Source organism: Amblyraja radiata, chromosome 29 (assembly GCF_010909765.2).
Source record: "Amblyraja radiata isolate CabotCenter1 chromosome 29, sAmbRad1.1.pri, whole genome shotgun sequence".
In the NCBI taxonomy this organism is placed as follows: Eukaryota; Metazoa; Chordata; class Chondrichthyes; order Rajiformes; family Rajidae; genus Amblyraja; species Amblyraja radiata.
In genome coordinates, this window is record NC_045984.1 from 31616937 (window position 1) to 31630333 (window position 13397).

The window sequence follows — 13397 nt, forward strand, 5'->3', positions numbered from 1 at the left end:
AAGAAAAAAGTTAGTGCTTCCATTTTAATCATCTTCTTCAATTTTTCCTTCCCGATACGTAATTTACTTTAGTTTAGAGATACAACTCGGAAACAGACCCTCCAGCCCACCGAGTCAGCACGGTGGCGCAGCGGTAGAAACACAGACAATTGGTGCAGGGTTTAGAATTTAGAAGATTGAGGGGGGATCTTATAGAAACTTACAAAATTCTTAAGGGCAAGTTGGACAGGCTAGATGCAGGAAGATTGTTCCCGATGTTGGGGAAGTCCAGGACAAGGGGTCACAGTTTAAGGATAAGGGAGAAGTCTTTAGGACCGAGATGAGGAAAACATTTTTCACACAGAGAGTGGTGAATCTCTGGAACTCTCTGCCACAGAAGGTAGTTGAGGCCAGTTCATTGGCTATATTTAAGAGGGAGTTAGATGTGGCCCTTGTGGCTAAAAGGATCAGGGGGTATGGAGAGAAGGCAGGTATAGGATACAGTTGGATGATCAGCCATGATCATATTGAATGGCGGTGCAGGCTCGAAGGGCGGTGCAGGCTCGAAGGGCCGAATGGCCTACTCCTGCACCTATTTTCTATGTTTCTAGGAGTAGGCAATTCGGCCCTTCGAGCCAGCACCGCCATTCTATATGATCATGGCTGATCATCTAAACTCAGTACCCTGTTAATACTTGCGTTGATAGGCTCAGCACTTACCCAATTCACCGCCTGCAATGGAGAAGTCCTTTTCTAAAAGACACCACTTCTGAATTCTCTGGGCGTTGGACGAAGCCTTGTCATTCACGCGGTTGATGCCTTCCTGAATGGCAGCAAACACAGCCGCATCTTTGCTGGTGTAGATCTCCGACACCTTCGTGGCTTTGGAACCCATCGTTTGGCAATACTGGACGGCCTCTTCCGTCAGGTCATCCTGCGGCTCCCCAGTGTCACCGTTCACATTGCACTACAACCAGGAAACAGATCAACACTCACTCCTGCACGCAGACACAATCCAGATCCACAGACTGTCTCGGCCCAGCTGTTATCAGGCAACTGAACCACCCCATCACCAACTAGACAGCGATCCTGACCTCCCATCTACCTCATTGGAGACCCTCGGACTTTCTTTAAATCGGACTTTATCTTGCACTAAATGTTATTCCCTCTATCCTGTATCTATATGGTCCAGTGGTGCAGCGGTAGAGTTGCTGCCTCACAGCGCCAGGGACCCAGGTACGATCCCGGCTACGGGCGCTGTCTGTACGGAGTTTGTACGTTCTCCCTGTGACCTGCGTGGGTTTTCTCCGAGATCTTCGGTTTCCTCCCACACTCCAAAGACGCACAGGTTTGTAGGTTAATTGGCTTGGTAAAAATGTAAAAATTGTCCCGAGTGTAGGATAGTGTTAGTGCGCGGGTCTCCAATGAGGTAGATGGGAGGTCAGGTTGGTGGTAGGATGGTTCAGTTGCCTGATAACAGCCGGGAAGAAACTGTCCCTGAATCTGGAGGTGTGTGCGTTCGTTTTCAAGCTTCTGTACCTCTTGCCCGATGGGAGAGGGGAGAAGAGGGAGTGACCAGTGGGGTGAGACTGGTCCTTGATGATGCTGCTGGCCTTGCCCCGAGGCAGCGTGAGGTGTAGATGGAGTCAATGGAAGGGAGGTTGGTTTGTGTGTTGGTCTGGGCTGCGGCCCTCAGTGTAACGTAGTGAAAATGCCGCGCAGCCATTGTTAAGGAAGAGAATAAACCACGCACCTTGAGTGTCAATAACACGGAGAGGAACTTGCGCTTGTCTCCGATTACCATGGCGTTGCTGATGATGGGAACACGTTCCTTCACCGCGTCCTCGATGGGAACAGGCGGAATGTTCTCCCCTCCGGCCGTGATGATCAGCTCTGTCACAGAGAACAACGCCAGTGAACAGGCGAAGGCAAAGCTGACACAGAGTGAAGACGGACACCTTTTGCCCAGATACCTTGTGTGTCTCAATTCACCCTGGGCTAATTAAATACAGGTCCACCACCGATCCTCTGGCAACTGTTGGTCCACCTGCCGCCCCCCCCCCCCCGTGATCTGGGCTACATCTCCCACCCCAAAAAGGTGGCAGCCGATCTCAACCTCGCAGGAGGAGCCCATCGTCAACTTCCAATCCCGCGCCCACCAGCGATCGCGTCAGCGCTAGTTCTATCCGAGTCATTGGAGACAATTTACAGAAGCCAATTAACCTACAAACCTGCAGTGTGGGAGGAAACCGGAGCACCCGGAGAAAACCCACGCAGGTCACGGGGAGAAGGTGCAAACTCCGTACAGACAGCGCCCGTAGTCAGGATCGAACCCGGGTCTCTGGCGCCGTGAGGCTGCAACTCCACCGCTGCGCCACCGTGCCGACCAAATGTTTTGTACATAGAATGCGTACAATAGCAAGTGATTGTTATAATAGGGCAGCACGGTGGAGTAGCGGTAGAGTTGCTGCCTCACAGCGCCAGTGACCCGGGTTCCATCCCGTCTGCACGGAGTTTGTACGTTCACCCCGTGACTGCGCGGGATTTCTCAGAGAACTTCGGTTTCCTCCCACACTCCAAAGGCGTACAGATTTGTAGGTTAATCGCGGGGCCGAATGGCCTGTTTCCGCGCTGTATCTCTAAATTAACCCGAAGAAAAACCAAAGGTAGATAACAATGCTGGTGAAACTCAGCAGGTGAGGCAGCATCTATGGAGCGAAGGAATAGGTGATGTTTCGGGTCGAGGCCCTTAAGGGTGAGGCAGCATCTATGGAGTGAAGGAATAGGTGACGTTTCGGGTCGAGACCCTTAAGGGTGAGGCAGCATCTATGGAGCGAAGGAATAGGTGACGTTTCGGGTCGAGGCCCTTAAGGGTGAGGCAGCATCTATGGAGCGAAGGAATAGGTGACGTTTCGGGTCGAGACCCTTCCGGGTCTCGACCCGAAACGTCACCTATTTCCATCGCTCCATAGATGCTGCCTCACCCGTTGAGTTTCTCCAGCATTTTTGTCTACCTTCGATTTTTCCAGCATCTGCAGTTCCTTCTTAAACATAACGGGAAAGTTAATAATTGCACAGAGATTGCTGTGCTCATCTGATTATTGTTTAGAGGTTTTACAGACAAATGATTTGCCAAAGTGTTCAAGACCAAAGTCTCAGAAGTGGACAATTTAGCGACCTTTAGCATTTTTATCTACCCTCGATTTTTCCAGCGTGTGCAGTTCCTTCTTAAATAAAATCCAACGCGGACAGGCACAGAGGGAAGGTACCTTTAATTCTGCCGGTGATGTAGAGGAAGCCCTTGTCGTCATGTTTGCCCAGGTCACCAGAGTGCAGCCAGCCATCGTCATTGATGGCTTCTTGTGTCTTGTCCTCCATGTTCAGGTAACCCATGAACAGGTGTCTTCCCCAGAAACAGATCTCGCCACAACCGTCCGCGTCCGGGTTGACGATCTTGGTTTTTCCGCCCGGCATCACCTTCCCGCAGCTGGGAGAGACCAAAGCGTTAAAACGGTGAAGGATAAACTCCACCGATCCCTGCACGCACCCTCCCCCCCTCGTTCACCCACAAGGAAAGGTGCGGAGAAGATGTACGAGGAAGTATTGCGGGACTCGAGGGGCCTGAGCTACAGGGAGGGGCCAGAGCTACAGGGAGGGGCCAGAGCTACAGGGAGGGGCCAGAGCTACAGGGAGGGGCCTGAGCTACAGGGAGGGGCCTGAGCTACAGGGAGGGGCCTGAGCTACAGGGAGGGGCCCCCCAGAGTTCCAGGGAGGGCCCCCCAGAGTTCCAGGTAGGGCCCCCCAGAGTTCCAGGGAGGGGCCCCCCAGAGTTCCAGGGAGGGGCCCCCCAGAGTTCCAGGAAGGGGGCCAGAGTTCCAGGGAGGGGGCCAGAGTTCCAGGGAGGGGGCCAGAGTTCCAGGGAGGGGCCAGAGTTCCAGGGAGGGGGCCCCCAGAGTTCCAGGGAGGGGGCCAGAGTTCCAGGGAGGGGGCCAGAGTTCCAGGGAGGGGGCCAGAGTTCCAGGGAGGGGGCCAGAGTTCCAGGGAGGGGCCAGAGTTCCAGGGAGGGGCCAGAGTTCCAGGGAGGGGCCAGAGCTCCAGGGAGGGGCCAGAGCTCCAGGGAGGGGCCAGAGCTACAGGGAGGGGCCAGAGCTACAGGCAGGGGCCAGAGCTACAGGGAGGGGCCAGAGCTACAGGGAGGGGCCAGAGCTACAGGGAGGGGCCAGAGCTACAGGGAGGGGCCAGAGCTCCAGGGAGGGACCAGAGCTACAGGGAGGGACCAGAGCTACAGGGAGGGACCAGAGCTACAGGGAGGGGCCAGAGCTACAGGGAGGGGCCAGAGCTACAGGGAGGGGCCAGAGCTACAGGGAGGGGCCAGAGCAAGCCGTGACTATTCCTTGGAGCGCAGGAGGATGAGGGGTGATCTGATAGAGGTGTACAAAATCATGAGAAAACATAGAAAATAGGTGCAGGAGTAGGCCATTCGGCCCTTCAAGCCTGCACCGCCATTCAATAGGATCACGGTTGATCATCCAACTCAGTATCCTGTACCTGCCTTCTCTCCATACCCCCTGATCCCTTTAGCCACAAGGGCCACATCTAACTCCCTCTTAAATATAGCCATTTGAACTGGCCTCAACTACTTTCTGTGGCAGAGAATTCCACAGATTCACCGCTCTCTGTGTGAATTTTTTTTTTCTTATCGGTCCTAAAAGATTTCCTCCTTATCCTTAAACTGTGACCCCTTGTTCTGGATTTCCCCAACATCGGGAGCAATCTTCTTGCATCTAGCCCGAGGCAGCATCATTGAGAAGAATAGATCGGGTGGAGTCTGTTGCCCAGAGTAGGGGAATCGAGGACCAGAGGTCATAGGATTTAAGGAGGGGGGGGAAAGATTTAATAGGAACCTGAGGGGCAACTAAAATTTAAAAAAATATATAAAACCACAAAGGGTGGGTGAATGGAACGAGCTGCTGGAGGAGCACCCGGAGAAAACCCACACAGGTCACGGGGAGAACGTGCAAACTCTGTACCGACAGCACCTGCAGTCACGATCGAACCGGGGTCCCTGGCGCGGTGACGTAGCAACCCTGAGCCGCCCCAATACCGTACACCAAGCCAAAGAAAATGGCCGCCAAGCAAGGCGATGGCTTTACCCAATAACCTAAATCATATTACCTTGTGATTCGGAAGGCGTTGGGAACAGAAATGGTGTGTGGTCCGGAACTCTCGCTCATCCCGTACAGCTCGTAGATGGGGATGTTGAGGCTCATGAAAAACTCCAGCGTGTCCTTGGTTATCGGGGCCGCTCCAGCGTAACACTTTGTACAACGATTCAGTCCCAGTGCGTTGCGTACCACCCTGAACACCAGCTTGTTGGCCAGCCGGTAATCCCACGTGACCTCCGTGCATCTGAAATACATAGAGTCAGCAACTTTACCGTTGTTCTCCACAGATGCTGCCTGACCCACTGAGTTACTCCAGCACTCTGTGAAACATTGACCTTCCTGTCCTGGGCCTCCTCCACTGTCAGAGTGAGGCCCAGCGCAAACTGGAGAAACAGCACCTCATATTTCGCCTGGGCAGCTTACACCCCAGCTGTATGAACATTGACATCTGACTTCAAGTAGCCCTGCCTTTCCCTCTCTCTCTCTCTCTATCCATCCCCCCCCTTCCCAGGTCTCCGACCAGTCTTACTGTCTCCAGCTACATTTTATCTCTGTCCCGCCCACTACCCTGACATCAGTCTGAAAAAGAAGGGTCTCGATCCGAAACGTCACCCATTCCTTCTCTCCAGAGACGCTGCCTGTCCCGCTGAGTTACTCCAGAATTTTACGTCTACCTTCAGTTTAAACCAGCATCTGCAGTTCCTTCCTACACATTAGAAATGACAAGAGTGGACTAGAATACAGTTTGGTAGACAAAAGTGCTGGAGAAACTCAGCAGGTGCAGCAGCATCTATGGAGCGAAGGAAATAGGCAACATTTCGGCCCGAAACCCTTGAAGGAAATAGGCAACGTTTCGGGCCGAAACCCTGAAGGGTTTCGGCCCGAAACGTTGCCTATTTCCTTCGTTCCATAGATGCTGCTGCACCCGCTGAGTTTCTCCAACACTTTTGTCTACCTTCGATTTTCCAGCATCTGCAGTTCCTTCTCAAACATAGAATATACTTTGAATGTTCGAACCCAATACATACCCGTTCATGCGGTTGATGTTGGTTTTTAAGCCGACGTCTTTCGCCCAAGAAGCCACTTTCCTCCTCACCGTGGAAGACTTGGCGCCGACAGTCTTCAGCTTCTCCTGCATCTTCTCCCAGACTCGAGGAACCCCCATAAAGGCAGTGGGGCGGACCTCCCTCATCGTGTTCACCAGCGAACCCTGGCGGAAATCACAACCCCAGGCACACGTTACTTTCTCCGTGTCCACAACTCACAATTAGGCCATTCGGCCCATCGAGCCCACTCCGCCATTCAATCGTGGCTGATCTATCTCTCCCTCCTAACCCCATTCTCCTGCCTTCTCCCCATAACCCCCGACACCCGTACTGATCAAGAATCTATCTATCTCTGCCTTAAAAATACCCATTGACTTGATCTCCACAGCCGTCTGTGGCAAAGAATTCCACAGATTCACCAACCCCTGGCTAAATAAATTCCTCCTCATCTCTTTTCTGAAGGGACGTCCTTTTACTCGAGGCTCTTACGCCAGCACTTTGTGCCATAGAAACATAGAAAATAGGTGCAGGAGTAGGCCATTCGGCCCTTCGAGCCTGCACTGCCATCCAATACGATCATGGCTGATCATCCAACTCAGTATCCTGTACCTGCCTTCTCTCCATACCTCCCGATCCCTTTAGCCACAAGGGCCACATCTAACTCCCTCTTAAATATAGCTAATGAACTGGCCTCAACTACCTTTGGCTGAGAGTTCCAGAGATTCACCACCTTGTCCTTGTGTGTAAACCAGCATCTGCAGTTCTTGGTTTCTCCAGGATGGGGTGAGGACTGGCCGATTTTCCAGAATACTGGATACTAATAGACAATAGGTGCAGGAGTAGGCCATTCGGCCCATCGAGCCACCACCGCTATTCAATGTGACCATGGCTGATCATCCCCAATCAGTATCCCGTTCCTGCCTTCTCCCCATATCCCTTGACTCCGATATTTTTAAGAGCCCTATCTAGCTCTCTCTTGAAAGCATCCAGAGAACCGGCCTCCACCGCCCTCTGAGGCAGAGAATTCCACAGACTCACCACTGTCTGTGAGGAAAAAGTGTTTCCTCGTCTCCGTTCTAAATAGCTTACTCCTTATATTTAAACTGTGGCCCCTAATATCTCATCGGTCTTGAAATGTGTAGGAAGGAACTGCAGATGCCGCTCACATCACCGTCTATATCTCTCATTTCCCTTTCCCCAACTCAGTCTGAAGAAGGGTCTCGACCCGAAATGTCACCCATTCCTTCTCTCCAGAGATGCTGCCCATCCCGCTGAGTTACTCCAGCTTTGTGTCTATCTTCAGTTTAAACCAGCATCTGCAGTTCCTTCCCACACTGTGCATTCATCCAACTATTGATTTCATGATCTTATACACCTCTATACGATCACCCCTCATCCTCCTGCACTCCAAGGAATAAAATATTTAAGGTATTTATGTAAAAGAACGCTGTTCTCTCAAACACATCATTGTCAGTGTGGATGTAAATATTGTTCCACCTTTCCATCCTAACAAGGTCTCTGTGTTATGGACAATAGACAATAGGTGCAGGAGTAGGCCATTCGGCCCTTCGAGCCAGCACCGCCATTCAATGTGATCATGGCTGATCATCCACAATCAGTACCCCGTTCCTGCCTTCTCCCCATATCCCCCGACTCCGCTATCTTTTGGGACGACAGATGGCACAATGGGCTAAGTGTTCGGCTGGCGATCGGAAGGTGGCCTGTTCGAATCCCGCTTGGAGTGCATACTGTCGTTGTGTCCTTGGGCAAGACACTTCACCCACCTTTGCCTGTGTGTGAATGTGTGTGAGTGATTGGTGGTGGTCGGAGGGGCCGTAGGCGCAGATTGGCAGCCATGCTTCCGTCAGTCTGCCCCAGGGCAGCTGTGGCTACAGAAGTAGCTTGCCACCACCGAGTGTGACTGAGGAGTGAATGAATAATGCGATGTAAAGCGCCTTGAGTATTAGAAAGGCGCTATATAAATCCCATCCATTATTATTATTATTATCTTCAAGAGCCCTATCTAGCTCTCTCTTGAAAGCATCCAGAGAACTGGCCTCCACCGCCCTCCGAGGCAGAGAATTCCGCACTCACAACTCCCTGTGTGAAAAAGTGTTTCCTCATTTCCGTTCTAAATGGCTTACCCCTTATTCCTAAACTGTGGCCCCTGGTTCTGGACTCCCCCAACATCGGGAACTCACAACTCTGTTATGCTGCGTGCCTTTTATTATAATCTTCTCTCCCCACTGACTGGTTAGCAAGCAACAAAAACTGTACCTCGATACACGTGACAAGAAAAACTAAACTACATTTAAAACTATAGACTGCTGTGTTTTATCTTGAGGTATAAGATCAGGTTTGAGTGATTTGACCGAAGCAAACTTTAAACCTGGTTGTTTACTGGCAGGCGTGGGGTGGAGTTACATTTATGCAGGAAGGAACTGCAGATGCTGGTTTAAACCGAAGATAGACACAAAAAGCTGGAGTAACTCACAGCGGGTGAGGCAGCATCTCTGGAGAGAAGGAATGGGCGACGTTTCGGGTCGAGACCCTTCTTCAGACTCTGCTGTTGCTGCCTGTCCCGCTGAGTTACTCCAGCATTTTGTCCACCTAAATCATCATCTGCAGTTCCTTCTTGCACATCTGGGCTCAATGGGACCCCGGAGGACAGAGGTTTAAGGTGAAGGGGGAAAGGTCGAATAGGAATCTGAGGGGTAGCTTTTTCACTCAAAGGGTGGTGGGTGTATGGAACGAGCTGCCGGTGGAGATGATAGATGCTGCCTGTCAGTCCCGCTGAGTTACTCCACTACCTTCATAACAGCATCACCTACTTCACACCTATTCCACCAGTTAATATTTTTAACCTCACATTTTGCATGTCAAATTACATGTACATGTACTGGGAAATGAATATTTGAATGTTTAATTTTGCATTTTGACATCATGCTTTTGGACATTAGATCCAAAGCCGACAAATAACTTTGTCTAGTCCACGTAGCCATTCATGCTCGGCGATCGGCCACATTCACCGTGTGAAGAGTCACACAGTGTGGAAACAGGCCCTTCAGCCCAACTTGCCCACTCCCACCATCATGCCCCATCTACACTAAAGTCGAGTTTAGTTTATTGTCAGGTGTACAGAGGTACAGGGAAAAGCTTCTGTTGTGTGCTGACCCACCTGCCTGCGTTTGGCCCATATCCCTCTAAACCGATCCTATCCATGTATCTGTCTAATAGCTTCTCAAACGTTGCGACAATCCAAACATCACCCAAGACTTGCACCATCCTCCAGAGTCGTCTCTGAAACAGTTACCATTTTGACTTCTATCATGAACTCAGAGTAATAACAGATTTCTATCTGTGTAAACATCATCCTAGCCTTCAACAGACCGACAATTGCTATTGAGGGAGTGCAGCGTAGGTTCACCAGGTTAATTCCCCGGACTGTCATATGCTGAGAGAATGGAGCAGCTGGGCTTGTACACTCTGGAGTTTAGAAGGACGAGAGGGTATCTCATTAAAACATATAAGATTATTAAGGATTTGGACACCTAAGCGGCAGGAAACATGTTCCCGATGTTGGGGGAGTCCAGAACCAGGGGCCACAGTTTAAGAATAAGGGGTAAGCCATTTAGAACGGAGACGAGGAAACACTTTTTCTCACAGAGAGTGGTGAGTCTGTGGAATTCTCTGCCTCGGAGGGCGGTAGAGGCAGGTTCTCTGGATGCTTTCAAGAGAGAGCTAGATAGGGCTCTTAAAGATAGCGGAGTCAGGGGATATGGGGAGAAGGCAGGAACGGAGTACTGATTGGGGATGATCAGCCATGATCACGTTGAATGGCGGTGTTGGCTCGAAGGGCCGAATGGCCTACTCCTGCACCTATTGTCTATTGACAATCACAGCACGGTGACGCAGCGGTAGAGTTGCTGCCTCACAGCGCCGGAGACCCGGGATCGATCCCGACTACGGGCGCTGTCTGTACGGAGTTTGTACATTCTCCCAGTGACCCGCGTGGGTTTTCTCCGAGATCTTCGGTTTCCTCCCACACTCCAAAGATGTACAGGTGTGTAGGTTAATTGGCTTGGCATAAGTGTAAATTATCCCGAGTGTGTGTGTGTGTGTGTAAGATAGTGTTATGGGCCTGTCCCACTTACGCAATTTTTTTCGGCGACTTGCCGGCACCCGTCATAGTTGCAGCAGGTGGGGGAAAATTTTCAACATGTTGAAAATCCAGCGGCGACCAGAACAAGGCACGACTCTTTGGGCGACTACTCACGACCATACAGGCGTCACGTGTCGACATGTTGCCTGTACGGTCGTGGGTAGTCGCCCAAAGTGTCGTAGTGTCTTTCTGGTCGCCGCTGAATTTTCAACACGTTGGAAATATTTGGCGACCTGTGACGGGTGCCGGCAGTCGCCGAAAATGTCGCGCAAGTGTGTGTGGGGGGGGGGGAAATAAAAAATAATTTAATTAATAATTAAAAAATAAATAATTAAAGATAATAATAATAATAATAATAATAAATTGCAGGTCGGCGCAGACTCGGCGGGCCGAAGGGCCTGTTTCCGCGCTGTATCTCTAAACGTTGTGTCCTTGGGCAAGACACTTCACCCACCTTTGCCTGTGTGTGAATGTGTGTGAGTGATTGGTGGGGGCCATAGGCGCAGATTGGCAGCCACGCTTCCGTCAGTCTGCCCCAGGGCAGCTGTGGCTACAGAAGTAGCTTACCACCACCGAGTGTGACTGAGGAGTGAATGAATAATGCGATGTAAAGCGCCTTGAGTATTAGAAAGGCGCTATATAAATCCCATCCATTATTATTATTTCACACTACGATCGTTTATTACCTTCAGGGCGTCGGGTTGCGCAAAATAAGTGGTTCCTCCAAACTTGATGGACAGCCAGATGTCAATCATTTGTGCGGCGATGTGACTGAGGGGGAGATAGCTGACGATACATTCTTGACTCTCAGTGGCAGGCCGCAGGTTGACCATGTTTCCCGCCACGTCCGCCGTCCACGTTAGCTGCGGATGAAAAGATCAGCACAGAGTTAGAGATGCTTCTCAAAACGATAATCACCTTTTGTAGACGCGGGCCTTTGCGGGAAAAGCCGTCACCACTTGCCCACGTGGATCAACCATTGCACAAAACCTGGAATAATATTCTTCAGACGCATGCTTCTCAAAAGTAAAATACTTCTTTGGAGACTGTAATCGTGTACAATGGAACAGAATGTCGTTTTTTTCCCCCCCCCTAAGTTTAGTTCAGTGATACAGCCCAGAAACAGGCCCTTCAGCCCACCGTGTCTGCGCCGACCAGCGATCCCTGCGCACTAGCCCTATCCCAGGGACAATTTTACAATTTTTACTGAAGCCAATTAACCTACAAACCCATCTTTGGTGTGTGGGAGGAGCTCCTGAAGCAGCGCCAGAGACCCGGGTTCCATCCCGACTACGGACGCTGTCTGTGTGGAGTTTGTACGTTATGCCTGTGACCTGCACGGATATTCTCCGGGTGCTCCGGTTTCCTCCCACACTCCAAAGATGTGCAGGTTTGTATGTAAATTGGCTTTGTATAATTGTCCCTAATGTTTTTTTAGGATAGTGTTAGTGTGCAGGGATCGTTGGTCGGCATGGACTCGGTGGGCTGAAGGGCCTGTTTCTGCGCTGTATCCCTAAACTAGCGAGTCACCTTCCTGAACTGCTGTGTAAAGTTATGAGAGGCACAGGCAGGGTGGACAGTTAGAGCCTCAAGGGGCTGTCCCACTTGCATGTCATTTGCATGTTACTCCCAGAGCGGGGCCAAGACAATTGGAGATAGACACAAAATGCTGGAGTAACTCAGCGGGACCGGCAGCATCTCTGGAGAGAAACATTGGGCGACGTTTCAGGTCGAGACCCTTCTTCAGATTGAAGAAGAGTCTCGACCCGAAACATCACCCATTCCTTCTCTCCAGAGATGCTGCCTCACCCGCTGAGTTACTCCAGCATTTTGTGTCTAGCTTTGGTCTGCGAGGTTGAGTGGCTGAACAAAGCAGAGAGGTGGCGCTGATACTTGAGAGGGTGCGGGCAGATTGGGGACTTGTTGAACAGGTTCTGCCTGTCCCTGCCAGACCAGTTCCATCCCCGAGCCCACACCTTGCACTTGGCAGCCTCCATCCCAGCCGAGTGAATATTCAGTCTGAAGAAGGGTCTCGACCCGAAACGTAGCCTTCTCTCCAGAGATGCTGCCTGTCCCGCTGAGTTACTCCAGCACTTTGTATCTACGTTTGGTGTAAACCAGCATCTGCAGTTCCTTCCTACACATCACCAAGGCGCCCTGGCACACACAAACCTCACATCCAGCGCAGGAACGAGAGCAGAGGGCAGGAAGGTTGCCCACAGTTTGACACAGTCCATTACAGCTCAGGCAGGCAAAGTCCCACATATCCTAGACATGACTCCCGCTGTGTGTGTGTCTGTCCTGGAACATACTATCCTGTTTGGGACAGCACAGCTCCCGACACCCACATTCAATCTTAACCTCAGCGTCAGAGACCCGGGTTCGATCCCAACTACGGGTGCTGTCTGTACGGAGTTCGTACATTCGTCCCGTGACCTGCGTGGGTTTTCTCCGGATGCTCCGGTTTCCTCCCACACTCCAAAGACGTGCAGGTTTGTAGGTGAACTGGTGTTGGTATAAGTGTGAATTGTCCCTAGTGTGTGTAGGATAGCATTAATGTGAGGGATCGCTGGTCGGTGCGGACTCGGTGGGCCGAAGGGCCTGTTTCCATGCTGTATCTTGAAACTATCAGCAGGTCAGGCAGCATCTCTGGAGAAAAGAAATAGGTGACGTTTCGGGTCCAGACCCTTCTTCAGACTGCCTCGACCCATCCCTTCTCTCCTGAGATGCTGCATGACTTGCTGAGCTACTCCAGCTTTTAGTGTCTATCTTCTGCAGTTGCTTCTTCACACTTACATTGTCATGACTCAGCATAACTCCCTTTGGGTTTCCTGTGGTCCCGGACGTGTAGATGAGAGTGCAGCATTGATTGGGCTTCTGGGAGGCAATTATCTCATCCAGTTGTGAATCCGGCACGTCCTTGCCCAGCTTCATGAACTCTGCCCACTTTGGGGAGAAGCAAAGAAAGAAAAACAAACATATTAGCAAAGATCCTATAGCGGAGCAAGATAGACCACTCCTGCTAAATGCAATGGGCTGAAGTGT

At 51.1% G+C, this 13397-nt stretch overlaps 1 protein-coding gene across 3 annotated transcripts in view; it reads right to left on the reverse strand.

Annotated features, from left to right (window-relative positions):
* acsbg2 (acyl-CoA synthetase bubblegum family member 2) overlaps window positions 1-13397 on the reverse strand; it is a 53291-nt gene that overhangs the window by 3758 nt on the left and 36136 nt on the right. For all 3 annotated transcript variants that reach the window (XM_033047183.1, XM_033047184.1, XM_033047185.1), the window contains 7 exons: window positions 13149-13298; window positions 11039-11215; window positions 6173-6354; window positions 5155-5388; window positions 3249-3466; window positions 1733-1872; window positions 700-946 (listed from right to left, as the gene is read on the reverse strand). In XM_033047183.1, coding sequence (XP_032903074.1) covers window positions 700-946; window positions 1733-1872; window positions 3249-3466; window positions 5155-5388; window positions 6173-6354; window positions 11039-11215; window positions 13149-13298 — 1348 coding nt within the window. The remainder of the gene's footprint in view (window positions 1-699; window positions 947-1732; window positions 1873-3248; window positions 3467-5154; window positions 5389-6172; window positions 6355-11038; window positions 11216-13148; window positions 13299-13397) is intronic.